At 50.7% G+C, this 27,267-nt stretch overlaps 1 protein-coding gene across 1 annotated transcript in view; it reads left to right on the top strand.

Annotated features, from left to right (window-relative positions):
* Nucleotides 1-27,267, top strand: part of CDH23 (cadherin related 23) — a 452,316-nt gene that overhangs the window by 200,697 nt on the left and 224,352 nt on the right. Inside the window, exons 10-11 of the mRNA XM_082424358.1 lie at nt 21,426-21,538; nt 23,240-23,428. Of these exons, the coding sequence (XP_082280484.1) occupies nt 21,426-21,538; nt 23,240-23,428 (302 nt within the window). The remainder of the gene's footprint in view (nt 1-21,425; nt 21,539-23,239; nt 23,429-27,267) is intronic.

Below are 27,267 nucleotides of genomic sequence, written 5' to 3'. Positions count from 1 at the left end.
GTTTTCTCTCTTGTTAAATAAGTACCAACATAATGTCCTCAATTTTTCCTCTTGACCTGCAAAGTCGAAAATATTTAGTATGGCCTTTTACAGAAAAGGTTTGCCAACCCCTACACTAAAGAATACTCTGTATCAGTATGGAGGTTCCTTAAAAAACTAAAAATAGAACTACCATATGACCCAGCAATCCCACTACTGGGCATATACCCTGAGAAAACCATAATTCAAAAAGAGTCATGTACCACAATGCAGCTCTATTTACAATAGTCAGGACATGGAAGCAACCTAAGTGTCCATCAACAGATGAATGGATAAAGTAGATGTGGCACATATATACAATGGAATATTACTCAGCCATAAAAAGAAACAAAATAGAGTTATTTGTAGTGAGGTGGATGAACCTAGAGTCTGTCATACAGAGTGAAGTAAGTCAGAAAGAGAAAAAAATACCATATGCTAACACATATATATGGAATCTAAAAAAAAAAAAATGGTTCTGAAGAACCTAGGGGCAGGACAGGAATAAAGACGGAGATGTAGAGAATGGACTTGAGGACATGGGGAAGGGGAAGGGTAAGCTGGGACGAAGTGAGAGAGTGGCATTGATATATATACACTACCAAATGTAAGACAGTCAGCTAGTGGGAAGCAGCCGCATAGCACAGGGAGATCAGCTTCATGCTTTGTGACCACCTAGAAGGATGGGATAGGGAGGGTAGGAGGGAGACGCAAGAGGGAGGAGATACGGGGATATATGTTTACGTATAGCTAATTCACTTTGTTATACAGAAGAAACTAACACACCATTGTAAAGCAATTATACTCCAATAAGGATGTTAAAAAAAAAAAAGAATACTCTGTATCAGTTAGAAGCCATATACTATTAGATGAAATCACCATTTTTGTAGGCCAAAAATGGTCAAGTGTCATCAGTTTCATAGGGTTCAACTTAATAGATGTACAGACAGCAAACTATTGTAGATAAATCTTTAAAACCTAGTGTTGAGTGATAAAAGAAATAGAATGGAATAGCATAATACCATGTCTGTAAGTTAAAAAAAAAACAATAACCACAGTAGATATTTAACAATAATACATGCATATACAGAGACATTTAGCAAAGCACTGGGTTGGTACTTCTTTGGGAGAAGAGAAGTAGGATGGGAGATAAAGGGGAAAACCCACCCAACTAATAATAAAATTTACTAACATTTATTTGGTAATCACCATGTGCCTGGCACTGCTTTAAGCAGCTCAAAAATGAACTCATTTACTCCTCACAGCACCCCGATGATAAAGGTACTATCATTGTTGCCACTTTACTGATGATGAAACTAAGCTCAGAGAGGTTAAGTAACTTGCCCAAGGCCACTGAGCTTGTAAACATCAGAGCCAGGATTTGGACCCAAGCAGTTTGGACTCCAGTTTTGGAGATCAAATCTGGAGTCCAATAAGATGGATGTAGTTCAGAGGGATGTAGATAGACCCAACAGATCTGAAGAAACAAACTCCCCTTTTACCTAAACCCTACACCCATTCCATGCCCAGGAAATCTCTGCTGTTTCTTTCTCATCTTGCTTCTCTGGGACTCAGAGGACCTCAGCCACTGGCCATCCTACAGGCACAGTGGCCAAGGAGTTAGGAGGTACTGACCCTGTCCCTAAACTGACTCAACCTGGAGTGATGGGATGTGCCACCCACAGGACAAAATGACGGACTGGCTGCTCCCTGAGAAGTGGCTTCGGCATTAGTATGCTGAGGTAGCAGCTAAGGGCTTTGGATCTGATAGATCTGAGTTCAAATTCTAACTCCAAGTTCAACTGCCTGTGGGACCACAACAAATCACTTCTGTAAATTGACGTTCAAACCCCTGCCTAAAAGAGAAGGCAGTGCTTACTTAGCACAATGACTGGCACATAGTAAATGCTCAGTAAATTACTACTGTTCCCAAGTTCATTGACATCACCTAGGAGAAGTGACTCGTACTTGGGAAGAGCAGAGAGGAGCCTGTGTCATCCCATTTACCTGATTAGTCTGCCTGTTCCACTGTTATCCATCTTTCTGTACTCCTCCCCTCCTTCAAACCTTATCTTCCCACTCACCGCCTCTGGAAGCCTTCCCTGACCACCCAACTTGCCCTGTCTGCTGAGCTGATGGGAGCAGGTTGGTCACTCCCTTTCCTTTTCTCATGGGAGGTTCATGCTCGCCAACCAGATCAGCTTCCATTTGCTCTCTGACCCGCTGTCCCCCACCCTGTGCCCAGGACCGTGTCCCCTCTGGCCTATGGCTGCCTGGTTGGCTCGGGGTCCACAAGCATCTGCCTTCTTATCTTCATTCTCTTCCTCTCCATCATGGTGATCATGGGATCCCCTGGAATCCACATGTCCACCAGGCCCCGAGGACATGAGCCTCTGAACGCTGCAGGCCTGCTTGGGCCCCATCCACATTTCCCTGGGAACCTAGAAAGCAGCCATCCTTTCCGAAGGGGCTCATGTGTGCCTGAGCAGCTGCCAGGGGCCTTCACCTAAGTAATCCATCCTCAGGATGACACTGCAACGGAGGGATGGCCTTCCCATTTCACCCCATGAGACCATGGAAGCCGACCGGGTGTGGCCTGCCTGGGATTGCCCAAGTCACATGTGGCATGGCCACCCTTATCTCACATCCAGGACCTTTCTGTCACACCCCAGCCACCTCCACCAGAGGTGACCATCTAACATCCATGTTTCTACCATGAAATCCATCCCCCTCCTTATTTTTCCAGGGAACCAAAGGCTATACCAACCGCCTTTCCTCCGTGGCCCTTGTGACTCAGAACAGCTAATTGGGACTTGGCTGGTGTTCAGCCTGGCCCTGGGCAGCCTCCCTGTGATTAGCACTGATGTTCCCTGGCTCCAAGAGTGATGTCTTCTGCTTGGCTCCACTTGGGAGAGGAGGGAGGTTCGCACACAGTGTGGGCTCAGCAGGGAGAAGGGACCGGCCTGGGGGGAGAGCAGAAGACAGAAAGCCTCTGTGACCGCACTCCTCTTGCAGTGTAATGAGGATGTCAGTGGAATCCCTCCCAAGGATGTCATGCCAGGCCCTCTACAGAGGTTGTATCTTATGCTGACAACAAGCTCTATCAGTGTCCCCATTTCACAGAGGAGGAAACAGACTCAGAAATGTTATGTAACATTTAAGGTCATGCTAGACCAAGAAATGGCAGGTCTATGTGAGTCTGAAGTCCACGTGCTTTCCACAGGCCACCGTGCCCCACTGGGTCTTCATGAGAACCCTGTCATGTACAGACCTTGCCTATGCTGTTCCCATTTTATGGGTGGGTAAACTGAGACTGAGAGAGTTCAAGAAACTCAAGGTCATATGGTTGGAGAAGTGGTAGACACTGAACTGGCTCCTGGTCCAGTCCTTATTCTGTCTACTGTACATAGAACTTTCCCATCCATGCTGGGAAGCCCCCCCAGTTCTGGGCAGTAGGAGTGTAACTAGGAGAGGAGAGGAGATAGTGTTGCCCTGGGCTGACATGAGAAACAGATGGGAGGGGAGACTGGGTTGTTGGAGGTCAAGAAGGCCCAAGCTGCTTAAAGTCTTGGAAGCAGGTCGACTTGGTGTGTTGTGCAGGAGGGAGCGGTGTAGGGTCTTCCAGGAGGAGTGAAGTGCTGACCTGGTATCTTAAAGTGCCCCACTTGTACAGCCCTCCCTGTGGCCTGCCCCTCAGCCCAGGGTCACCCCCACCCCGCCCGCCACCGCCCAAGGCTCCCTCCCTCACAGGTTGGGGACATTCGGCCGCTGAGATCAGGTCTTTGTTTGAAGGACAGGTAATTAATCCCACAAAGTAATCCCAGCACACCCTGGCAGATTTATGGAGATCGCCTCTGTCCCAGGAACTCTGCCTTATCATCTTTCATTTCCCAGGCAAAGCGAGTGACTTGTTATATCACAGGCTTCATGCCAATAGGAAATTCATTTAGGGGCGTTCTCCAGGTGGAGGGAGATTGATAACACGGGCCGGGGGCAAGAGCCTGTGGCAGTGCTGGGGTCAGGGAGGGAGGGGAGCAGAAGAGACATTATCGTGCTTTCACCTGTCCCCTTGCCGGTCTCTATCTTTCTCCCAACATCAGGGGCCCAGTTTCATGGGGCTCACCTGTCACAGGGACCCAGATACCATCCAGTCCAACCCTCCCAAGTCACAGATGAGAAAACCAAGGCCCAGAGCAGCGAGGGAGAGACCTGATTCCCAGGCTCGCTCTTTCAGCTACTCTGCCCTAGCTCTCCCCACCCGCCACTCCCCACATGCCCTGCCCTGAAGCTGCCACAGGTGCAGGAAAATGTCACTCCATCACCGGGGGGAGCTCCTCAAAACCCCCACGATGGACCTTGGAGCCTGCCTCCCTAGGGGGCTTTTATGGTGAGGAAGGGAGCAGAGGTTGGCAGTCCTGGTAGCTCACCCCCCACACAAAGAAGGGTCAGTAGAACAAGGAAGGGGGACCTGGTCCTGGAGGTCAGGGTAGTCGCTTCTGGTCTATCGGCTCTGCCTCTAGCTTGCTGGGCAGTGTCAAGGTCCTTGTCCCTTTTTGTAACACAAAGAGTTGGGGCTCATTTGATTATTCATAAATATTTATCCAACACCTCTCATGTATCAGCTCTGGGGACACAGCCATGAACAAGAGAGATAAAGCTGTTGCCCTCACGGATCTTATAGTTTAGTGAGAAAGACAGAAAATAAACAATCAAACGGATGAATGCACAAGATCATTTTAGAGAGTGACAGGGGCTTACAAGAAAATAAAACAGGGGCTGGAGGTATGATGGAGAATGAGCTGCAGCCACTTAGCTGGGGTAGTGACCTTTTTGATACGGTGACATTTAAGAGGGGCCTGAGCAACAGTGGAGGAGACAACCACGTGGAGCTACGCAGGAAATGAGTTCCAGGCAGAGGAAACAGCATGTGTGAAGGCCCCGAGACAACAGTAAGCTGTGTATATTTAAGAAACAGAAAATTGGGAAAAGAGGTTTGATGAGGCTTCAGTGTAGTGGGGAGTAGAGGATTAGGAGTAGGAAGTGAGGTCAGAGAGCTGGACAGGGACTGATCATTTAGGGGCTTGCAGACCAGGCCGAGGAGTTGGGGTTATTCCATTTGCACTGGGAAGACACTGCAATGGAGTCACTTGATCTGCATCAGGCCTTTGAAAGATGTGCTGGCTGGAGAATGGGCTGGAGAGGGGGCAAGAGGAGAAGCAGGGAGACCAGCTGGAAGCCCACCGGGGTGGCCAGGTGAAAGATAATCTGGAGGGTTCGTCATACGAACCATGTCGGTTGCATCCATCTGTCTGTCCAGCCGCTCACAACTCTTCCATACCACCCCAGCTTCTTTGGCAGCCCTTCTCCTTCGGGAGGGCCTGGTCATTGTTCTGAGCCCCCCTGGGCCTCGCCTGCTCTTCCCTCCCCCAGCTCATCCCTCCTGCATCTTCCCACAACTCTCTAGACAAAGCTCTCTCAGGGGCCGGCCTCAGAGCCACTCTGCCCACACACCCCACTGTATCCATGCTCCCCCACCCCACCCTCAGAGCAGGTGGGCAGGCTGCAGACACCCCAGAAGGGAAGTGAGGACCTTGTCACCTCCCAGAGAGGGGGGGACAGCGTGGCAGCATGCAGGACCGCCCTCGCCAACTTGGCAGCCCCTTGTCAACAGGAGCCAAGCCTGGTGGGGCTGGCTTCTTCCTGACACTCACACCCAGCTCTCGGTAATTAAAGCCATAAGTCATCTTCGGACGGGGGAGCTGCAGGCTGGGGCTGCCACAGCTGGCATTGCTTGGGGCTCAGTGCTGGGAGGGAGAGTGGGCACATCTGGGCAGAGGTTGGAGGGGGCCGAAGGTCAAAGACTGCCCTCCGTCTGGCCTGGGATGAAGGGTGTTTGGGCTCTGAGGCTCTGCTTGGTGCCAGGGGCAGTGCCAGGAGCTTCCTTCACAAACAAGTGTTTACTTCCTCTTTTCCATGGGCCCTGAGAGTCTCAAGCTTGCAAAACATCCCCAAAAGATGCCATCTGTCTTCAGCTGGATCCTTTGCTTCCCCTCCCCCACCCCAGAAGTATCCATTCACAGAGCTTAGAGTGGGGGTACCATAGGGTACCCATCCCTTCAGCTGTGCTGGGAGCATCCCAGAGAAACTGCCCTCCTGCCAAGGAAGTAGGAGTCTGTAGCCCAGGCTAGCCCCTCTAATCAAGAAGGACCCCAGGCCATGCATCCTGAGGGTGGCCCAGTGGGAAGTACCCTGAACTCTGACCTGTGGCCTTTCTATTTCAAAAAAGTGATCAAAGGCCTCACACAGATTTTGGTGGCTGATCATCCTCCCTGGCCAAAAAGGCAAGGACATCTCTCTTTTTCCTGTTTCTTGCTTGCTCAGCAGAAGTTCCTGCCTGTCTGAGCCAAGGGAACGGAAATGTCTCGGGACACCCCTCCCTGTCTGGCTGGGCTCACTCATCAAGCATTCTGAACATCCACTTGGTGTGGCGCGTGGGACCAGGGCCTGGAGACATAATGAGACATCTGGGGATGATGCTCATGCTGGGAGGATGAGGGCATTCTGGAAGCCAGGCTGCCAGGATGAAATGGTCACCCCCCCACTCACCCCACGCGCCCCCCCCCCACACACACACACTCACACACACACACACTCACACACTCACACTCACACACACACACACGCCCCAGTCCAGGACCCCTGGCCTTCATCAGAGAAGCAGGGCCAGGATCACTGGCAAATGTGAAATATTAAATATTTAGAAAAATACAGAAACTGTTATAACATGCCTCCATATATTCACCACCCAGATAACATTTGTTGACATTTTGCTGTATTTACTTCTGATCTTTCTTTCTTCTTTTTGTTCTTAAGAAATGGAACTTGACAGGTATTGTTAAAAGGACCTTTTCTTTCATTTTCAGTGATCTCGGAGGCTGGGTCTCTGAGGAGCAAGGGTTAACACCTCTAACCCTAACATCAGTCTCAGAAATGGCCCCCAACTCGCATATGGTCTGTCTTGGGCGACATTAAGGAATCATCAGCTTTGTTTCATGTGATAGTGGCATGTCTGTCCACATTGAAGTCCTTATCAGAGACATATACAGTATTTAAGAATGAACTGGAATTGGCTCGAATAACTCCAGTGCCGGGGGGAGGGGTGAGTTTAAAAGAAGGAAAATTGGCAAAATGTTGATAATTGTTGATTCTGGGTGATGGGTACACAGGGCTTCGTTGTGCTCTTCTCTCTACGTTGTTTATCTTTGAAATTTTCCATAGTAGAAAGTTTTTTTTTTTTTAAGTATGGTCCCAAAGCTGCCAGGGGACCCACACCTGGTCTGGGATCCACATCCAACTGTGTCCTGGACGGGCGCCCAGACTTGAGCCAGACTTGAGGTTGACCCGTCTGGTGCCATCTCTGCCTCTAACTTGCTGTGTGATGTTAGCCAAGTTACTCACCATCTCTGACCCTCAGTTCCCCAGGGGAGAAGAAGTTTGAACCTGGTGGGCTCTAAGCATCTTCCATCTCTGACACTGGACACATCTACCTTGCATGCTCAGAGAGCCCACTGGAGGGCAGTGGGTTTCCCATACCACTCCTCAAGAGAGCCTTTGCAAAAAGGATTCTGTAGCCACATAAGTTGGAAAGACGCTGCATCACAACATCCTTGTCCTGGCAAGTTACAAGCCACATTAGCCCATTAAAGGCTCTAACAAGTCCTGCAGCGAAGATGCCTATTCAGCATTTCCCAAATGTATTTGACCACAGAACTTTTAAAAAGTTGGCCTTTCCTATACCCCAGGCATCAGAGTTCCCGGGGACACCCTCTGGGAAACCCCGACCTTCCAGTTTTCACAGTGGGAGCTCCTGCCCTGAAGGATGAATTTGCAATTTTTTCATGATGATTCTGACTCATATTCAGTAGAACACAATATTTGTTTTCCACACTGTCAAGTGGGTTTTGTACTTAAGTAAATCTGTAGTTTTCCCCCCTGCCCCCCTCATCAGTCCCTGATCAGAAACATCTGCTTTGATGTCACATTCTGAGTCACTGACCAGATGCTGGAAAACCCTCCGACATCAGGAAACTGGGCCTGGCACAATCTGGAGCTTTCCTGGTGGGGCCTTCTAGAAGCAATGATTCTAGGGAGGAGTAGGAGAGAAAACACAGGCTTTGACATCAGACGCTGTAGGTTCAAATTTCAGCTCAACCACTTACCAGCCACGTGACTTGGGACAAATTTTTTTTACCTCTCACCTCAGTTTAGTAATCGATGAGGATTAAGCTGCAAAGGGTGTGTCGAGTGCTGAGTTTCCTTCCTTCTCCAAAAGAATTTATAACAACTAATATTTACTGAGCACTTACTATGTGCTGAACTAAATAGATGCATTACCTGCTTTCGTCTTCCCATCAGCTCCATGAGACAACTATTACCCCTCCCCTTTAAGAGCCAAGAAACTAAAACCCAGAGAGGGTAGGTAACTTGCCCACAGTCACACAGCTTATGAGGAATGATGCTGAGATTTTAGCCCTGGTCCTAGGCACTACAACATCTGCCCTTTTCAAAAAGATCTGATCCAGATGAAAAAATGTTGATCCTCTGAACACCCTACCTTACCTGCCAGGTCAGCGTTTATTGGTCCTCGGGTAACCCAGATGGTATGTCAGGCTGTGCATCCTTGGCTAAGCGCTCATAGACAACCATGGACTCCTAAAACTGAAAGAGTCTGTGGGGACTTCCAGGTTCCCTGAATCCCCAAGCCCCCAACCCCATCCCTCAGGGCCCCTTCTGGGGGTCAGGGGGGTGCCGAGTGTGCTGGACTCCAGCATAGCCCCCTCATCTGCTTCAGCCAGGGCAGCTAGCTCTCGTTTTGGTTGTTTTATATACTGGGATTCTGGAGAAGATTTTGTCTGATTAAAGGATTTGCTACTAAAACAAAGAAATTTGAAAACCGCTGCCATAGAAAAGCCCCCTCTTTTTTAAACAGGAGAGGACCCTGAGGCCCAGAGAGGTAAAGTAACTTGCCCGGGATCACCAGCTATCCTCCTGAGCCCAGGCAGACCTCCCTCCTCTCTTCAGGACTCAGCAGGGACCAGATTGAGGGGGGCTTCTCAGCCCTCAGGGAGCCCCTCAAGGTCAGTTGTCTGGGCCGCTTCTGCCAGTTGGTAGCCAGTTTCTATGAAGATAACTGTGTCTGAGGCTGGCTCCCTGAACCTCGTCCGACCACATCTATTTCTGGGCCGCGGAGCCCTGACGGAGCACAATTTGATTCATAAATTACCCAGCTCAAGGTGTGTGTGATGGGCTCTCCTTCCCAGATTTGAAAGTCATTCACTCCGGAACTTGCGGTACTTGGGGCTGAAGGAGGGGCAGCTGTGGGTTCAGCACTCAGGGAAGGAAAGTGGCAGGGGAGCTGAGGGGACGCGGGGATTCAGGGAGCATCGCTCTGTGCCAGCTCCGTGCTTGTCGTCTCACTGAGTCCTCCCAGCCACCACAGGAGACACCTTCTATTATTATCATCCCTATTTGGCAGGTGAGGAAACTGAGGCTCATAGAGGTGACGTCACTTGCTCAAAGTCACGTGGCTGGAAGTAGCAGAGCTAGGATTCGAACTCAGGGCTCTCCAATGCCGACATTTTTCCCAGTCACGATGATGGCAAGCCAAGGAACTGAACAAGCAGCATTTAGAGGAAGAGGTTAGACCCTGGGAAATAGGATTGGAAGGGAAGTTTCAGGAGTGCCGAGCCTCCTCTTCCACCAAGTTCAATGTGCACCAACAGCTGGCGTTGCACCCCACCCTGCCCCTCTTCGCCAGTCTTTCTTGTCTAACATCATTCAATTCCAGGCACTGCTTAGTTCCACCTGCCCCAGGCACCAGGTTCACTATCCTTGACACATACCCAGCATAGGCTCAGCACTTTACAGTTTGTAAAGCACTTTCTGGTCCCTTATCCCACTGAACCTCCAAATAGCCAAGTGAATAGGACAGGTATTCTCACCCCCAATGAGGAAACTGAGGCCCAGAGAGGACCACAAGCCCACAAGCGTGCATCTAGTCAGTTCCTTTATGAGTTCTTCAGTCAGCTTCTTTATATATATGCTTTGTCCTTCCCCCGGGGGTGGCCAGTCTTCCCGCTTAGATGGTGGGTTCCCTGGGGGCATTACCCATCACCCGCCCCCACCCCGTGCCTCATTAGAGAGGCCTTACAGTGTGGTAGGTGGCCTCTGGTGCCCCACTCCCCAAGAAGCCCAATCCCCTGGGCCTGCCTTTCCCGTGTCTCAGTGCTGGATCCGTGCAGGGGTGATGGCCCCACCAGGATGACAGACAGCACATACCCGCCTCCTTGCTTCCTTCTCCTTGGGCATCTGATCATCCTCTTTGTTTTCTTAAGAAAACCATCCTCCTTCCCCCCTCGCACTCCCCCTTTGGGACAAGGTCTTTCAGATCATCAAATATCAAACGCTTCTTATGCGCAGGCTGAGATGGCTTTATCGGAGCCTGTAAATCTCCCAGAGCCCTGACACTCTCTTGAATGCCAAGCCTCAGGTGAATTATGTGGGCCAGTCCGGGGACCCAGTGCACCTCAGCGCCCACTCTTGGCCCGAGGAGGGGCTCCTGCTGAGGCTGGGCATGAGTGTTCTGGGCCCACCTGCCCGGGGTCCTGGAGGTAACCAGCCTCCAGTCAAGTGAGCAAGTCAGACTTTTCTTCCCTTCTCCTCACCTTGTTCTTCTCCTGGCCAGTCTCTGGCCCCCAGAGCCAAGGGAGCGCCAGCCCCACCCAGCAGAGACCACGGCAGCTAGGAGGGCCATTTGAGACCCAAAAGACCCAGGTTCTAATGCCAGCCTGGTCACTAAGTAACCAGGTGTTCTTAGACATGTCACTTCCCTGACTGAGCCTCAGTTAACTCATCTGATAGCAGTGCTGGCCTTGCAGGGTGTCTTGAGAATCCAGTGAGCTCAGAATTGCTCTGCCAACGGGCAGAAGCATGCATCTTCCCTGTCTCTTGGGGGCAGCCTGGTGTGTGAACTTAGCCTCCAGGCTCTGGAGTTAGACAGACTTGAATCCTGGTTCTGCCACTTACTGGTAGTGTGACTTTAGGCAAATCACTTAATTTCTCTGTGCCTTGATTTTCTCACCTGTAAAATGGGAATAACAATGATGATGATGATGATGGTGATGATGATGATGATGATGATGCCACCTGGCATGTGGAGTTGCCGTGACGAGTAATTGACCAATACATGGGAAGTGCTCAGAACCCACAGTAAGTGGCCCTGGTTATTGCTGCTTTTCTCACTGCCATCACCCAGTCCATGCTCTCATCACCAACAGGCCTTCCTGCCTCCAGGGCCTCCCCACGGCTGTGGACAAAAATCCAAACTACTTCCTGGCATTCAAGGGTCCTGCCTCCTGGCATCAGCCACTCCTGACACCACTTCGTGTGAACTCCGCTTGTCCCATTGGCTCCCCACTTTGGAAGTGATTGTCCCCTCCAGCCCTTTGCTCAGAATGCCCTCCGCCTCTCCATACTGACCCAAACCCAGCCCTCCAAGGCCTGGCGGAGGATCCCCTGCCCCAGGCCCCATGAGCTTCCTCGCCTAGGTCGATGCCACCGGGGCGCAGAGACCTTCTCTTTTGCTCTTCAGACTCTCCAGTACCTTGCAAACTCTTCTTTGAGTAAATCCCTTTCTTCATCCGGCTGAGGTAGCAGTGACCATGGCGGGAAAGGTCCCTGTCCTCAGGGAGATTAAATTCAGCAAATTATTGTCAGTCATGGTGGTAACCCAGGTAGAGAAAGAATTACTCATTAAAGTGAATCTGTTTCCGAATCAGCCCACATCTAGCACCAACTTAGAACACATAGACACACATCATCAAATATTGGGGGTTTTTTTGGTGGTAAATATACATAACATAAAATTTACCACTTTAAAGTGGCATTACATATACTCACAATGTTGTACACCCATCACCACTATCGAGTTCTAGAACTTTGGGGATTACTCTTTAAGGTACTTATATTAATTCTTTTTACAAATATAATTCACATAAATCAAAAAGGAAACATTGAAATGGCTCTAGAACAACGGCTCTCAACCAGGAATGATTTTGACCCCCTCAACCCTCACCGCAGGGAACGTTTGGCAATGGTCTGAAGATTTATTGGTTGTCACAACTGGGAGAAGGGGTGCTCCTGGTTTCTAGTGGCTAGAGGGTAAGGATTCTGCTAACCGCCCCACAATGCATGGAGCAGTCTCCCACAGCAGAGAATTTTCCAGCCCAAACGTCATGGGAAGCTGAGGTTGAGAAGCACTGCTGTCACATCACTACTCGGAGATCATTTTTGTTAACATTTTGTCAACATTTCATTCCTTTTTCTATATATATATATATTTTTTAAGCAACAACAAAAAATGTGCCTTATGGAACTATGCTATTTTATGACTCCTTTGGGGGGAAAATGTCTGAAACATATATCTTTCAAGTCACAAACTTCTCTTTGCAACATTATTTTTAGTTGATGACCGAATTTCATCTCATAACGTAATTAATCCCTATTGTTGGACATTTAGGTTGTTGCCAGTTTTCCTTAGTAAACAGCACCACGGTGAAAATCCTGGGAGCTGCACCTGTGGGCACATCCCTGATTATTCCCTTTGGAGAAATTTGCCTGGTTACAGAGTAAAGGTTTTTCAGGAAATCAGGAGGTTCTGATCGCAGCCCTGGCCCCTGGCAATGTCTGGCTGATCCCCATTAAAGTGTAGTCAGAGGACCAGGGGCCACCTCTCCCTATAGGTGGGGAGCTGGATGCTGCTGTAGGTGAGGGGGCCTGGCTTGACCCTTAGCAACCCTAACATAATAGGCTTTACTATCCTTGGCTACTCAGGTTAATGTTTCATAACTTGGAGCCAGATTAGTCAGAGTCCGGTCTGTGGTCTTATTACGAGAGGTGATCATTTATTGGTGTACTTGAGCTTGATGAAAACTGTCGTTCTGGTGAAACGTCGACAAGACAAGCAGACTGCAATTCCCACCTGCTTGCGGGGGGCTCAAAGATCATCTTTCCCTGACTGGTCGGTAATAACTGTAATTAACAAGATGCACTCAGCTCAAACAAACATGTCACTGTGGTAGGGTGGGTGTGATGGTCCCAGTTGGAATTGCTAATTGGCTGACTCTTCCTCATAGCCCTGGTGCAGTTATGGTCTCTGTGATGTGTGACATTTTAAGTCACCCTGGTACCATTCTGTCCTGTAACCTTCTACACTAGCCTCAGAATGGCGCCCTGACACCTCTGCTGCAGCCCATGCATCGTTCAAAAGCCTTCGTGGAGCACCTACTATGTATCACCAGGGGCACTTGGAGAAACCGGTCCCTGCACTCCTAGGGCTTATATTCCAGTGTGGGGAGACAGACAATAAGCAAACACATTAACAGATGAGAAGAGATGTTCAGAAAGTGGAAGTGGTTTGAAGGAAATAAAACAGGATAAGGGAGAAGAGAGTGATGAGGGTGAGAGTAGGATGGTGGGGTGACTAGAGAGGGCTCCTTTGAGGCCCCCTCAAAGGTCACCACCACCTTGGAGCTGAGACCTGAATGCAGACAAGGCACCCACAGAGATCTGCAGGGTGAGCATTCCAGGCAGCTTCAGGGAAAGCTTTGGAGAGGGGGTAGGCCTAATCTGCCCCCTCCCTGATGGTCCTTAGGAGGGGCAACAAGCTCTCAGCCTGCATCTCCTTCTCTGATTGAAAGCCAAGGTAACCCACACTGCTGGTTGCCATATGTTGGTCACAGAGCTGTTCAATGAGGCCCAGCCCAGGTGCCACCTGGGACTTGGCCCCCTTTGTCAGCAGGCAGCTAAGTAACAATTTTTAATTCATAAGATATCTTGCCCAAAGCCCATATCTCAGGCTGACTCCCAATTTTCATTATGCGGTGATACAGTCTGTACCAGTCAGAATTATATGGCTCCACGGGACAGTGATGGGCCTGCAGCCCAGCTTGCTCCACTGGCCCAGGCGGCATACCCAGCACACACGTTGCTGTTTAACAGCTACCCCTGGTGGGGGGTGCAGGGGGAATCCAGGGGCCCCTGGGTAGGACATGAACTCTTTAGCTTAGTGAGAGCTGAGTTTAACTCCTTGTTACACCCCTTGCTATGACCTAGGACCAGTTATTCTCTGTGCCTTAGTTTTTTCATCTGGAAAATGGGGATAATTGTACCTATCTCATGGGAGCTTTGTGAAAATTGAAATATATTGTGTTGGCCAAAAGTTCATTCATGTTTTTCGTAACATCCTACATAAATATACAAAAAAAAAAAAAACCTTTGCACAGCGCCAGGCACAACACATGTTGGATATTGTGGGGAGAGCCCCTCCTGACTCATTCTGGATAAGATGGGCCATAGTTGAGGCTAACCTGGTCCAATTCTTGTATTCAGAAAACAGGCATAGCAGGGAAAGAAGGGACGGAAACCAAGACAGGCACCACTGTAGGTGCTTTACATACACGATCACGCCTGATCCTCACACAGTCCCGTGAGGTGGAGCTGTTATCCACACTTTACAGATGAGGGGTTTGGCTCAAAGGAATTCACAATTTGCAGGAGGTCTCACAGCAGGTAACTGGCAGATCTGTTGTTGGTGCTTAGGTCTTTTTTGCATCCTTCGAGTTCACGCACAGTAGGCAGTCTTCACTAGGGTGCTGATGTAACAGACTGCTGGCAGAGACTACGGCTGAAAGAGGGAGCACCAGGGGGAAGGGGGTACATATCCCAGTTCTGCTCACTTCCCTGGGGAGGATCCCTGGCCCTGGCCCTGGGGAGGGCCAGGTAACTGAGTCAGAGGCCAGGTGAGGGATCAGGGTCCCACTAGTCCTCTCATCCATTCAGCAACTAGCATTTGAGTAGAATGATAGGTGGGCCCAGAAGACCAACTAGATCATGAGCTCCTCATAAGCATGACTTTTTTTCCTTCTTTTCTCAACCGCATGGCCCAGCATGGCCAGACCCAGAGTATGCCCACACCTAGTGTGTGCTCATTGACCCTTCCTAATCCCTACGGGGGGGCAAGAAACTTCAGGCCATCCAACAGATAGGTAATGAGCATTGTTCTGGGTACCATGGGGACGGAAGCATGACACCCTAGCCCTTACCCTCGAGGCAACGCTGGGTCTCTGGATGTGAGAACCGAGGAGGCCCCACAGCACAGGGATATTCTGAGGGTGCCAGCCCAGCTCTGGGGCTCAGTGGAGTGAGAGAGGGCGCAGCCTCCAGGACTGGCTTCCTGAGGCTGGTGACATTGCTAATGGACCTTAAGAACAGACAGGACCAAGGTGGGAGCCATTGGTTTTCCTTTAACTTGGGGGCAGCAAGAGTGGTTGCTGTCAGCCCAGCGGAGCAGACAAAGCAATTGAAAGTCATCAGCCTGTGTTCCCACACGCACCATCAGCCACTCACTAAACTGTTTTTCGCCCAGACCCAGCTCTGCCATGGGTCAAGATGCTGCCGGGCGAGATAACAAGGGGACAAGATGTGGGAGTGATGAGATTTGGCAGGGGCGCCTGGGGAAGGAGAGAGCCTGCTAGCCTTGAAGGAAGGAGGAGGTGGGAGGGTGAGCCCTCAAGGCCCAAAGAGAGAGCCACCCCCCTGCTCTCCAAGTCTGACCATCTACCCTCACCTTCACACCCTCCAATCTAGTTCCCCTCTCCCTCTGCCTTTGACCATCTATGAAACAGAAGCCCTTTGCTTGACTCTGCTGCGCCCTCTAGCCGCCACTCGGCCTCTCTCCCTGTTTATTACACCAAACTCCGGGCAGCAGCACCTGTACTAACAGTCCCCAGGGCCCCCCTCAGCCACTGTATCTCACAGTCTGACCTCCAGGGGCATCTGAAGATCCAAATGGGGGACCTTCGCCAGATCTTCCTTATCCTGAGCCTGTCTCGGCACTGTTTGACCCTGTCAACCATCTCTTTCTCAGAACTTCCCCTTCGCCTGCCTCTGGGCACCTGGCTGTATACTGGTTTCCCATCTGCCTCTCTGACCATTGCCTTTCTATCTGCATTTTCCTGTGCATCCTCACTGGAGCCACAGGTCTGCCCTAAAGGCCGGCTTGCCAGTACCTTATATATGTCACCACATTTTTGCCGGCAGCCCCTGTCTTCCCACTCTAGTCCCCATCCACCCCTCCCCTCCAGCTCCTGGAGGACATCGCCACATGGACATTCTGCTGCTACATAAAACTCTATCATTTTATGAGGAATTTACCTAGAACTTTTCAGAATGTAGAGAGTTTTTAACTAGGACTCCCTCTTGAGAAAAAAGCAACTTATTTGCCACCTCATTCTATGAAGGATGACAATCTCTTATTTGTCTCGCCCTGTTCCTTGTCCCTTAGCACCGGGCCAGGTACAGAGTGGGTGCAAACCTGTGTGTAGGGCAAACGCCTGCAGGGAGAAAAAGAGAGGCGTAAATCTCACTCCAGGCCAGCCACTCACCAGCCATGTGACCTTGAGCAAGTTATTTAACTTCTCTGAGCCTGCTTCCTCACATGTAACACAGGGTGTCTTCTTCTAAAGTTATTGTGAAGACTGAGTAATATAATTGTGCAAACATCTTAGCTCAGTGCCTGGCACAGGGAAGTGTTCAACAAACTGTAGCTACTATTTTTTAATAAACAGGGGAAAGAGGGCTGTGACTTCCCTTCAGCAGCCTTTTGTGCTTTTGCAGACTTGATTCACATCTTCTCAACCTCCCTCTTGCAAATATGAAGAGGTCTCGATGCCTGAAGCTCTTGGAGGATGTGGCTGTCCCACAAGAGAACCAGCAGAGCTAGGAATGACCTGCTTCTTCCCTTGTGTGAACGCTTTAAGTCACCAGTTCCCAGAAGTCTTAGGGTGCTCAAGGTGCAGCCTCACTCCCTGCAAGGACCCCTCCCCTACCAGGTATATCCCCTAGGACAGCACCTGTCGACCCAGGGAAAGCAGCTGCCCTTCTGCTCAGCAGTGGGGGCTGAACAGGTGAAAGGCATCCCTCGGTGAGCCACCCCCAGCCCCCTGGTCCCCATGGGACTTGGATAAAGAGTGTCTGGGAGACCAGAGGGCTGACAGGGTGGTATCAGTTTCCAGGATAGCAGAGAAACTTATGTGTATGGTTTCCAAGCCCACGGTCCCCCGGGGGAGGGAGGATGGTGGGAGAGGGGTGATAAAGGAGGGAAGCAAGGAAGTGGTGACTCACCCCGAGGCCGGAACCCTGGGTGCGATGCCCTGTGGACCTGAGGGTTTTGTTCTCAGCCTTGGCCTCAGAGCTGCCGCCTTGTACATCTGGGCCTTTGGTTGTGAGGCTCTCCTGGCAAGAGGATGGGTTGGCTTAGTGCTCCCGCTGGGCGAAAGCTCTAGGCACAGGCTCCTGTGGTGGGGGTGGGTGGAGGAGACGGTCCATGATGCTGTCTTGGTGCAGGACAGGCGGCCAACATTTATTGAGAGGTTCCTATGTGCCAGACACTGTATTAACTCATTTAATCCTCACAGCAACACTCTGGGGTGGGTACTATTATTACTCCCATTTTATCGACGAGGAAACTGAGGCCCAGATATGTAACTTGACCAAGGTGACCCAGGTAGCTAGTAGCAGAGCCATGATTGGAACTCAGGGCATAACTGCTTCTCTGTTCCACGTTGCTTTCCTTCAGGGGCCTTAGCTTAGCAAGTTCTCATACACTCAATAGTGTGATTTTATTCTGAATGCAGATCTTTCGTGTGAGACTGAAGGCATGAACCTTGCCTGCTTTTCTCTGCTGATTCTCTAGCATTTTGCACAGAGTAGGTGCTTGATATGAACTGGAATGAATGAGTGATCTGATCAGTCAATCAGTCTTTGAATGAGACCTGCCCTGCTTGGGGCACAGGGCTCACCTCCTGTCCCTGCCCAAGCCAGCGTCCCAGTGAGTGCTCATGTTGCCATGGTGACAGTAGGAATATCAGAGGCAGTGACTCACTTAGATGGCCTTGTCAGCTCCCTGGGTGTAACCCTTTCTGACTGTTGGTCCTGGCAGTTAGTCACTCGTACTTTGCAGGAGGCTGAGAGGTGAACTCTTCACACAGATAGATGTGTGAAAAAGAATGTGTTTGTGTGTGTGTGTGTGTGTGTGTGCGTGTGTGTGTGCTGGGGGGAGGGTCCTTGAGTTTGAATTTGTACCAGTTGAGGGGTATTTGCCTGCAGGTTGGTTGGAGAAGGTGCCTAGGCTGGGAGAGGGGTATTTTATGTGCTGGGGAAAGACTCGGAGTTGGGGATGGGCAGTGTGGCCATGAGTAGGGCAAAGGTGCTGAGTGCGGGACCCAACTGAGTTTGCCAGGGGGGATAACCTTATTTTCCAAACTGAAAACCACAGCACATCGTTCGACAAGAGGCTTCTGGTTTGTGAATGATTTATAGGAAAAAACTGGCAAAGATAAAAGTTGAATCACATGTAAACATTGATAGCTTCCTTTATTGGGAAGAATAAATTTATATGAAACTCTGCAATGATGGGATGCCGGACAGGGGCGCTGAGGAGGCGGGGCCCATGCCTGTGTGTGTGGTGGGGAAGAGGGTGTGAGAGGCAAGAGGCTGGAGGTCTTGCCTCAGGGCAGCCCTGCAACTCAGCGTTTCGGGGCTCCGAGGACCCGGCCCCTAAAGCACCCTGCGCTGTCCATGCTTCAGCTACCTCAGCACTGATCACCCTGTCACGGGCATACCTGGTTGAGGGCTACATCCTCCACCGGAAGGTGTCCCGGTACATTGTAGGAGCTCAATAATTGTTCGCTGCGTGGATTAGCTAATGATGAGCAGATGAAAGCACATGTCCTCTTGTTTCCCCAGCAGCAGAATTCCTAGCTAAAAAAACTCCTTTATATTCATGCATGTATATGCCTCCTTGCAACTCTTTCCTCCCCACTCCACAAGGGCAGCTGTACAAAAGCTCGCAGGAGGGTACCCAGGCCGCAGGACGCAGGCTTAGGCAAGGTGGAGGCTGGAGTGACGTCCCCTCCCTGGCCTGGCCCAGGTCAGAGTCTCCAAAGCCCACACTCTGAGAGTGACGAGACCTGGCCGGGCTCTGCCGTCAGCAGCCTCTCCCCTGACTCAGACAACCTCTGCAGTGGGCTGGGAGTGGGCCACCTTGCCGGCCAGCACAGGGGGGCTGAGAACGGCCCCTGCCTCAGAGTCTAAAGTTAGAGAAGGTCATTGTCTCCCCTCTACTTTTGCCCTAGTTAATCCAAAAGAGGATACAAGCCTGTGTGCGCATCCCTTTAGAGCCGGGGAAGGGGCGGAGCGGGGAGATACAGCAGCTTCCATGGGCAATCCTGGTGTCCACCTTGTGTGTTGGAGGCTTGGATGTTAGTTCCCGCCTATGGAATCCGTGTCCATCCACCCCGTTCCCCAATCCTGCCTGTCTTCCACGGTCCAGCTCAAACAACATTTATGAAGTACTTATTTTGTGCCGGGAACTATTCAAAGCCTGTACATGTGTATATATTTTTTCTCATTCATTTAATTCTCATAACCCTATGAGATAGATCCATTATTATCCTCATTTCACAAATGAAGAGACCAGGATGCAAAGTGGTTAGATAAGTTGCCCAAGGTCACACAGCTAGACAGTGGTGTAAGGAATTAATGTCACCTCCTCCATGAAGCCTTCCTTCTTTGAGCCTTCCTGTGTGTGAACAGCCTCTCCCTGCTGTGAACTGAGATGCTGATTCTTGTGGGTGTCAGAGCTCCCTTATGAGGCTGTAAGTGCTTCAGCATCAGAAATCCTGGCAGAGTGACCTCTGCGTCCCCCACAGCGCTAAGCACAGGGCCTGGCCATAGGACAACCCGTCCAGGGGACTGCTGAATATGTGAATGAATGGCAGTGAGCGAGCAAGTATTTGAATGAACCAACACACTGGTTAATGAGGAGAGGGGAGTGGAATTGAGGGTTTCCCAGTGAACTCACAGCCTGATGAGAAGAGCACAAGGGCAAGTATGGGGGCCCAGATGGGCTGGAAGCAGCCATCCTTCAGGAACATGCTTGCCACTGTGCGCCCAGCATTATCCAGGTACCTTGAGGAATGGTCGTGAAAACCCCCCATCTTCAGGGGACTTTCAGGCTGGGTGAAAGGAGCACATTAACACACAGGAAGCAACTGGGGAACGCACAGGGCAGCAGCTACTGCCTGTAGGGCCGGAGTGGTAAGCGAGAGAGATTAGGACTATCTTCCTGGAGCAAGAGGAGGAGGGGCTGGCACTGGGTGGGAGGAAGGGCGGCGAAGCCGAGAGACAAGGCGAACGATGAAAGACAGGAGGCAGGAGTGGATCTGGGGAAACTGCGGAAGCCACCGTGAGGGCCGGGTACCTGTGGGGCAGCATAAGACAAAGCTGGTGGGTGAGAGAGGGGTGGGGTACATTTGAGCCAGTGCCATTTGTGCGTGATTTTTGCCAGTACTTTAAATACATATTTTAAATTTTAATAAATACTTAAATACTTCTAAAATTGAATTTTGTTTTTAACTTATATTTATCGTAAAAGGAAACTTTATATCACTGCCATATAGAAAAGTAGAGTAAAATAGAATAGACTAGAAAGAACAGAATAGAATAGGAAATGACTAAAAATAAGCACAAGGGGAACAAAACAAGGCTACTGCCGTAGTCCACTGTGGCTGCCATAACAAAATACCACAGACTAGGTGGGTTATACACAGTAGAAATTTATTTCTCACAGTTCTGGAGGCTGGAAGTCCGAGATCAGGGTGTCAGCACGGTCGGGTGAGGGCTCTCCTCCTGGTTCAGGTGGCGCCTTTTTGCTGAATCCTCATACGGTGGAAGGGGCAAGGGAGCTCTGCGGGGTCTCTTTTATAAGAGACGAATCCCGTTCAGGACGGGTTCACCCTCATTACCTAAGCCCAAAAGCCCCACCTGCTAATGCCATCACCTTTGGAGGTTAGGATTTCACCATATGAATTCTGGGGGGGGGCACAAATATTCAGACATAGCAGTCACTGGGTCCTCACTGGGCACTGCTCCCTTTGAAAGGCTCTGAGCCTGGAGCCTGCTCTCTCTCTGTTAAAAAGGAAAAGAAGCAAGTGTTAGACAGGTTGTGAAAGACATATAAGCACCAAACCAAGACTTTCTCCTTGACTCAGTCAGAGAGCCTTGAGGAAGATTGAATGGACATAATGTTCTCGTCCTGTGATTCAGGGCCATCTGCTGCCTGGGCTATGTGCTCCTTTGTACCCCAGAGTTCTTTGCACTACTCCTGGAGCCAGCATTCATTTTAAGTTACTGATTAGTCCTTAATGTCCAGAGAGGACCCTGGCCCCAGCCCCATGTCCACCTGCCCTGGGCCCCAGTCACATCCTGAATTCTTCTCCCTCTTGCAGGGAATACCAACAGCATCTTTGCCCTGGATTACATCAGTGGGGCGCTGACCTTGAACGGCCTGCTGGACCGGGAGAACCCCCTGTACAGCCATGGCTTCATCCTGACTGTGAAGGTGAGAGTGGGCGCTGGGCACCTCCATCATGGGTAGAGGGGATGCCCACACTGTGGTGCCAGCCTCCAGCGGTGCCCAGGCAGAGGGTCCAGGAGGCGGGTCACTTCTGTTCCCTTACCCTGCACTTATTCCCGGGGCTTGTGCCCAGGGTCCCTGTCAGAAAGGGCCAACGCTTGTCACATGTGGGCCTTGTCAGGGGCCCTCTGCTGGGCATTTCTCAGCCCTTATCGACAACTGCAGAGGATTGCAACTTTCATCCCCATTTCAGGGGTGAGGAGGCACAAGTGGGTGCACACCCCGTGGTCCCCTCTATTATCCCATGATTTCAAGTTCTAATATAGCCAACTCAGATTCTTAGGTTTACCTCATTTCTGGGGTTTTCTCCCATTTCTAATTCTTGTGGCTTCCCTGGGGCTATTACCTGGTTAGGAAACAGCAATGCAGCGGGCAGGGGGCAGAAGCTGTGGTGGTCCCCACCCAGGAAAGTGTGATGCAGCCATAGCCCCCTGCCCCCTGCAGCCCCCTGCCACTCATGATTGGTTTTAATTAAAATCAATAACTTGCTGAGGCATTCGCTGGGAAACCCGTTTAGGGTACAGATGCTGCCTGGGCCAGAGGGGTCCTCCCCAGCCCCAGCCTTTGATTGAGAGGAGGGGGTGGTACAAGGACTGAGGAGAGGGGCTCTGGGAAGGAGGCCCTTCCATTGGTGTGGGAAGGATGGTGCAGCCTGGCCCTTCATTGCTCTCCTTGACCTTGAGAAGGCCTGTGACAGCGATGGATTGATTAGCCCTGACTCGCCCACTGGCTCTGTCCTCTCTACCCAGATGTGCACATGTGGGCCAGCGGGGGAGGGCAAGCTAACACGGCCTTTCCCCCATCCGGAGCCAAGCCTGAGGCCCTCTCCCAGCCTCCCCTCCTGTCTCTGCTCCCTTTCTGCGGAGGCAGGCAGCTCCAATGGAGAGAGCTGCTCCCTAGTCCCAGCGCCAACTCACTGTGCAACCCTGAGCTCAGCTTTTCCATCTTTATATAAAATATAAGGATGAGTTCCCACACTTGGCTGTGAATCCAAATCCCTTGCGGAGCTGGTAAAAGATACCTAGTACTGGGCCTCTTGCCCAGAGATGCTGGTGCAAAAGGTTGGCATGGGACTGGGAATGGGTATTTTGTGGCCCAAGGACTCTGGCCCAGAGACTGGGTGCCAAGGTGTCTGAATCCATCTATTTCTGAGTCCAACCCAGACCTTCACAGTGCCTAGCACAGTGTTCAGTCCATAGCAGATGCTAAATTAAGTCTTGATTATCTGCTAGCACAAATGTTCTTGGCCTCAGTTTCATCATTTGCCAAATGAATAAAGACTCTCCCTTTGCCCCTAGATGAACCCCTAAATCTATCTTGTCTTCCCCACCCCACCTCATCCCCTTGGTTCTAGAATCCCACTGCCTGAGTTTGATACTTACTCTGTCTGTGTGTCCTTGTACAAGTTACTTAACCTCTCTGAGCTTCAGTTTCCCCATTGGTAATGGAGATCAGTAAAACGGGGATGCTAATGATAGAATCTTCCTCTTGGGGTTATGGTGAGGATTAGATGGGATAATTCACATAAAGCGCAGTGCCCAGCATTGAGAAAGCCCTGGTAAATGATGACTTTTATTGTGACTATGGCCACCTTCATCCCTGGGGTGTTTATTCCTCTATCTGCAGGGCACAGAGCTGAATGATGACCGCACCCCATCTGATGCCACAGTGACCACAACCTTCAACATCCTGGTGATTGACATCAATGACAATGCCCCAGAGTTCAACAGCTCCGAGTACAGCGTGGCCATCACTGAGCTGGCACAGGTCGGCTTTGCCCTCCCCCTCTTTATCCAGGTGGTGGACAAGGATGAGGTGAGTTCCAGAACGCATGGCCATCCAGCCCAGCACCCGGCCCGGGCTGTGCAACCCTGGAAGGAATGCCAGGGGTCACTGGGCTCCCAGGTCCCCATCTATAAAATAGAAACAAACATTGCTGCAGCCTCCCCTGCTACGTTCTGAGGATAAATAAGGCTGCAAAAATTAGTAGTCTCTAAACTTTTGGACCAACCCCCCTACACCCTGTAAAAAATGTTTGAGCACACACCTCCAGTGTATAGTTCTATATTTAGAAATGTATATACATGACCATCATACTAACCTAGTATGTACATTTTAAAACATACACACAAAAAATATAAAATTTAAAAGGTAGAAGCTCTTGTATAAATGGTGACTTTGGAAAAGTCTTATTCCTGCTTTTGGGATAATACTGACCCTGCCTTTTCCTTGCAAGGAGTATAAGTGCCTTCCAGAGGATCCCAGGCCATAAAGAGACTCCAGAGGGTCCAGGACACCTGCATCCCCTTGCCCAAGGGCTAGCCAGGCTGAGGCCAATCTTAAGAGGGAGGGACATGGGCCACGGGTGAGAGAGAGCTCAAGAGGGACAGGAGGGAGGGGGCTCCAGCAGGGCTGCAGCTTCCCTGAGCCTAGCTACGCCCTGTGTCATTAGGCCAAGGGCTGGGCCTGGATGGGGCAGCTTCCAGCCCTTCAGGACCCACTCAGCCTGCCTCCTCCCTGCCCCTCCCCTCCCCTTGCCCTACCTCCCCTGCCCGTCAGCAGTCACAACCTTAATAGGATTTCTATTTATTACCGCTGGTCCCCTGGCCCACTCTGCTCAGGAATTCCATTAGGTTTTCCCGCCCGAGGTGTTCTCTGCAATTACTCCTCACACGTGGCCATACTGGCCTTGCTCCAGGCCCGGTTCCTCTTCACTTCCTGGCCCCTCTCCTGTCTCCTGTCAGCTTCTCTCAACTGGACACAGTCCCCCCAAGGACTCAGGTTCACAAGGGCAAGTTGGCCTGTGTGTGTGTGTGTGTGTGTGCACAGTCACGTTTCTGTTCATGTGTGTACACATACGTGTGTGCACACATGCCTTCATCTCCTGCTAAGTCTTTCCATACCTGAGATAATTGAAGTATGTACTGAGCATCTACTGTTTTTTTTTTTTTTAATTTATTTATTTTTTATTTTTGGCTGCGTTGGGTCTTCGTTGCTGCGTGAGGGCTTTCTCTAGTTGCGGCGAGTGGGGGCTACTCTTCGTTGTGGTGCGTGGACTTCTCATTGCGGTGGCTTCTCTTGTTGTGGAGCACGGGCTCTAGGCACGTGGGCTTCAGTAGTTGTGGCACGTGGGCTCAATTGTGGCTCGCGGGCTTTAGGCGCGTGGGCTTCAGTAGTTGTGGTGCACAGGCTTAGTTGCTCCGCGGCTTGTGGGATCTTCCCGGACCAGGGATCGAACCCGTGTCCCCTGCATTGGCAGGTGGATTCTTAACCACTGTGCCACCAGGGAAGTCCGCATCTACTGTTTACAAGCAGCTATATCTGGCCACTTCAGGGAGTCCAGGAAGTGGAATCCATGGTCCCTGCCCCATGGGGCCAAATGTGTTTATGCAAATGTAATATGTAATTTTAAAACATATACAATAATGTGGAAAGTTTAAAAGGTGGAGACAAACAAGTATAAAAACAGATTCTAACATTTTCTCACACCCCAGTGGATCATCTTGTATCCCCTGGGAGTGCAGGTCCCCCTTTGGATACTGCTGTGTGAATGAGAACCTCAGAAAATCCCATCCTAGGTTTCAGGTTGATAATAATGCCCAAGGGAAGAGAGACCCTGGAAGCAGCGTGGGTCCAGGGTCCAGTGACTATAGGCAGTGAGGCTCCAGAGCTCAGCTGAGGAAGGGGGAAGTAGGGGCTGGGAGGATCGGGAAAGACTCTATGGTGAGAGGGGGACTAGGGCTGAGCCTTGGGGTATAAATCAGATGGTGAAAGGGTCCTCAGGAGGGGTGATGGTGGCCAGGCTGTGGCCCACAGGGAGGACCGGAGGGAGAAACCTGTAAGTAGATGGAGGGAACAGGCAGTAACCCGTGCAACTGATCAGGGATTGTGCAGTGGGCTGCTGGCAAGGTGGGCTGGGACATAGGCCTCGGGGAGCCTTGAATGCCAAGCCAAGGAATCAGCCGAGGCCTGTGTTCAAGGCCAGCCTTGCCATTTATTAGCTCTGTGACCTTGGGTGAGTCACTGACCCTTTCTAAGCCTCACTTTGCTCATCTGTGTAAAAAAGAAATAAAAAGACAATGTATAAGTCAGTTTCTATCGCAGGAACAAATTAACCCTGAAAGAGCAGTTTATTTCGCACTTGGACTACTTGTCCGGCAAGGGTGGGCAGGGAGACCCTCCTCTGTGTGGTCACTCAGGTGCACACTCTGCAGGATCGCGGTTGCTGCAGGAAGCAGGAGGCAGCTAAAGGGTTAAGCACCAGCTCTTCTACGCTTCATCCCAGATGTGTGACTTCCACTCAGGGCCCATCAGCCAGAACTAGTTAGGTGCCCCCACCTCACTGCCTGAAGGCTGGGGAATGTGGGGAAGCAGCTAAATAGTTGTCTCTGCCACAGAGGGTATCAACAAGGTATGTGGAGAGGAGGAGATCAGATGATACGTGTATAGGACTTAGCATGGTGCCTGCCACACACAGATGTTAACCAGGTGGGTCCAGGGACATCACCACCAGCAGGGCCAGAATTCCCAGGGCCCTGCAACTTGTTGAGGGATTTCAAGGTTACTCTGACCTCTTGGGTTTTACCTCAGGCTCCCTTTGCGGGAAGGCTGTCTGAAGCATCTGCAGGGATGCTGAGGGGCGTCTGGATCCAGCCCGCCCTAGTGACCCCTCCCCACTCAGACACAGCCATCAGCACGCCCACTGTGAACAGGACTCCCAACACCACCAGGGACCACTCTTGCTTTCCCCTGGGATTTGGCCAGTGTCTCTGACAGTAGAGGACTGGCCTCCTTCCCACAGGGTCCCACTTCTCCAGGGCACAGTGAGGTGCAGAGAGAGGAGGAGAGACAGCCCAGACTATCCCACCCAAAGGTCACCGGGAGCATCTTCCAGTCTCCCCATAGGGCAGCACCCAAACCAACCCCAGATGTGGTCCTGAGCTGGTTTCTAAATAAGAGAGAGAGAGAAATTGCTTTCTCAATTGCCCTGCTCTTTTGCATCTCCCATCTCTTCTCCACTCTCCAAACTCTGGAGGGATGCAGATCTGGCCAGGTAAATGCTCCCGAAGCCTAGTATTGGGTGCTGATGGTCAGGCCCCAGCTTCCCAAGGTGGAGTGTTCAGCCACATCACCAACAGGAACAAAAGACAGCAGCCACAGGCACTTGCAGCGCTGCCCAAGTGTCCAATGTCTGGGAAAAATCAGAGAACCTCAAAGAGGAATCAAGAGCTGTTGTAAAAGATTTTTCTAAATTGTCATTTTTCCGACTTCTCTTTCTGAGGGGAGACTCCATCTGTTGGGATTTGTGTCTGGGTTGAAAGTGACTCTGGATTTGCTAGGTATGGCAGGAAAATGTTTATTGAGCAGATTTGGAGAAGGGAAGGGAGCATGAGGAGAGGTCACATCCCTTTGTTGTAGAGTCTCTAGAACATGTGATTCTCCCTTGCACTCACCATGAGTGTGATTTTGCAGTTATTAGTGTGGTGGTCTCAAGAGTATCTGTCTTCCCATTAGGCTGAATGACCCGCAGGTAGGAGCAGGTCTGCTTTTGCTCACCAGTGTAACCCAGTGCCTCATACTCTGCCTGGCACTTGGGGGGCACGCAGAAGTTTATTTTGGTTGAGTTAAAAACATGATTAAATGATAAAAGAAGC

The sequence above is a fragment of the Balaenoptera physalus genome (genome assembly GCF_965194825.1).
Source record: "Balaenoptera physalus genome assembly, chromosome: 14".
NCBI lineage: Eukaryota > Metazoa > Chordata > Mammalia > Artiodactyla > Balaenopteridae > Balaenoptera > Balaenoptera physalus.
This window is presented reverse-complemented; position numbering and strand designations above follow the sequence as displayed.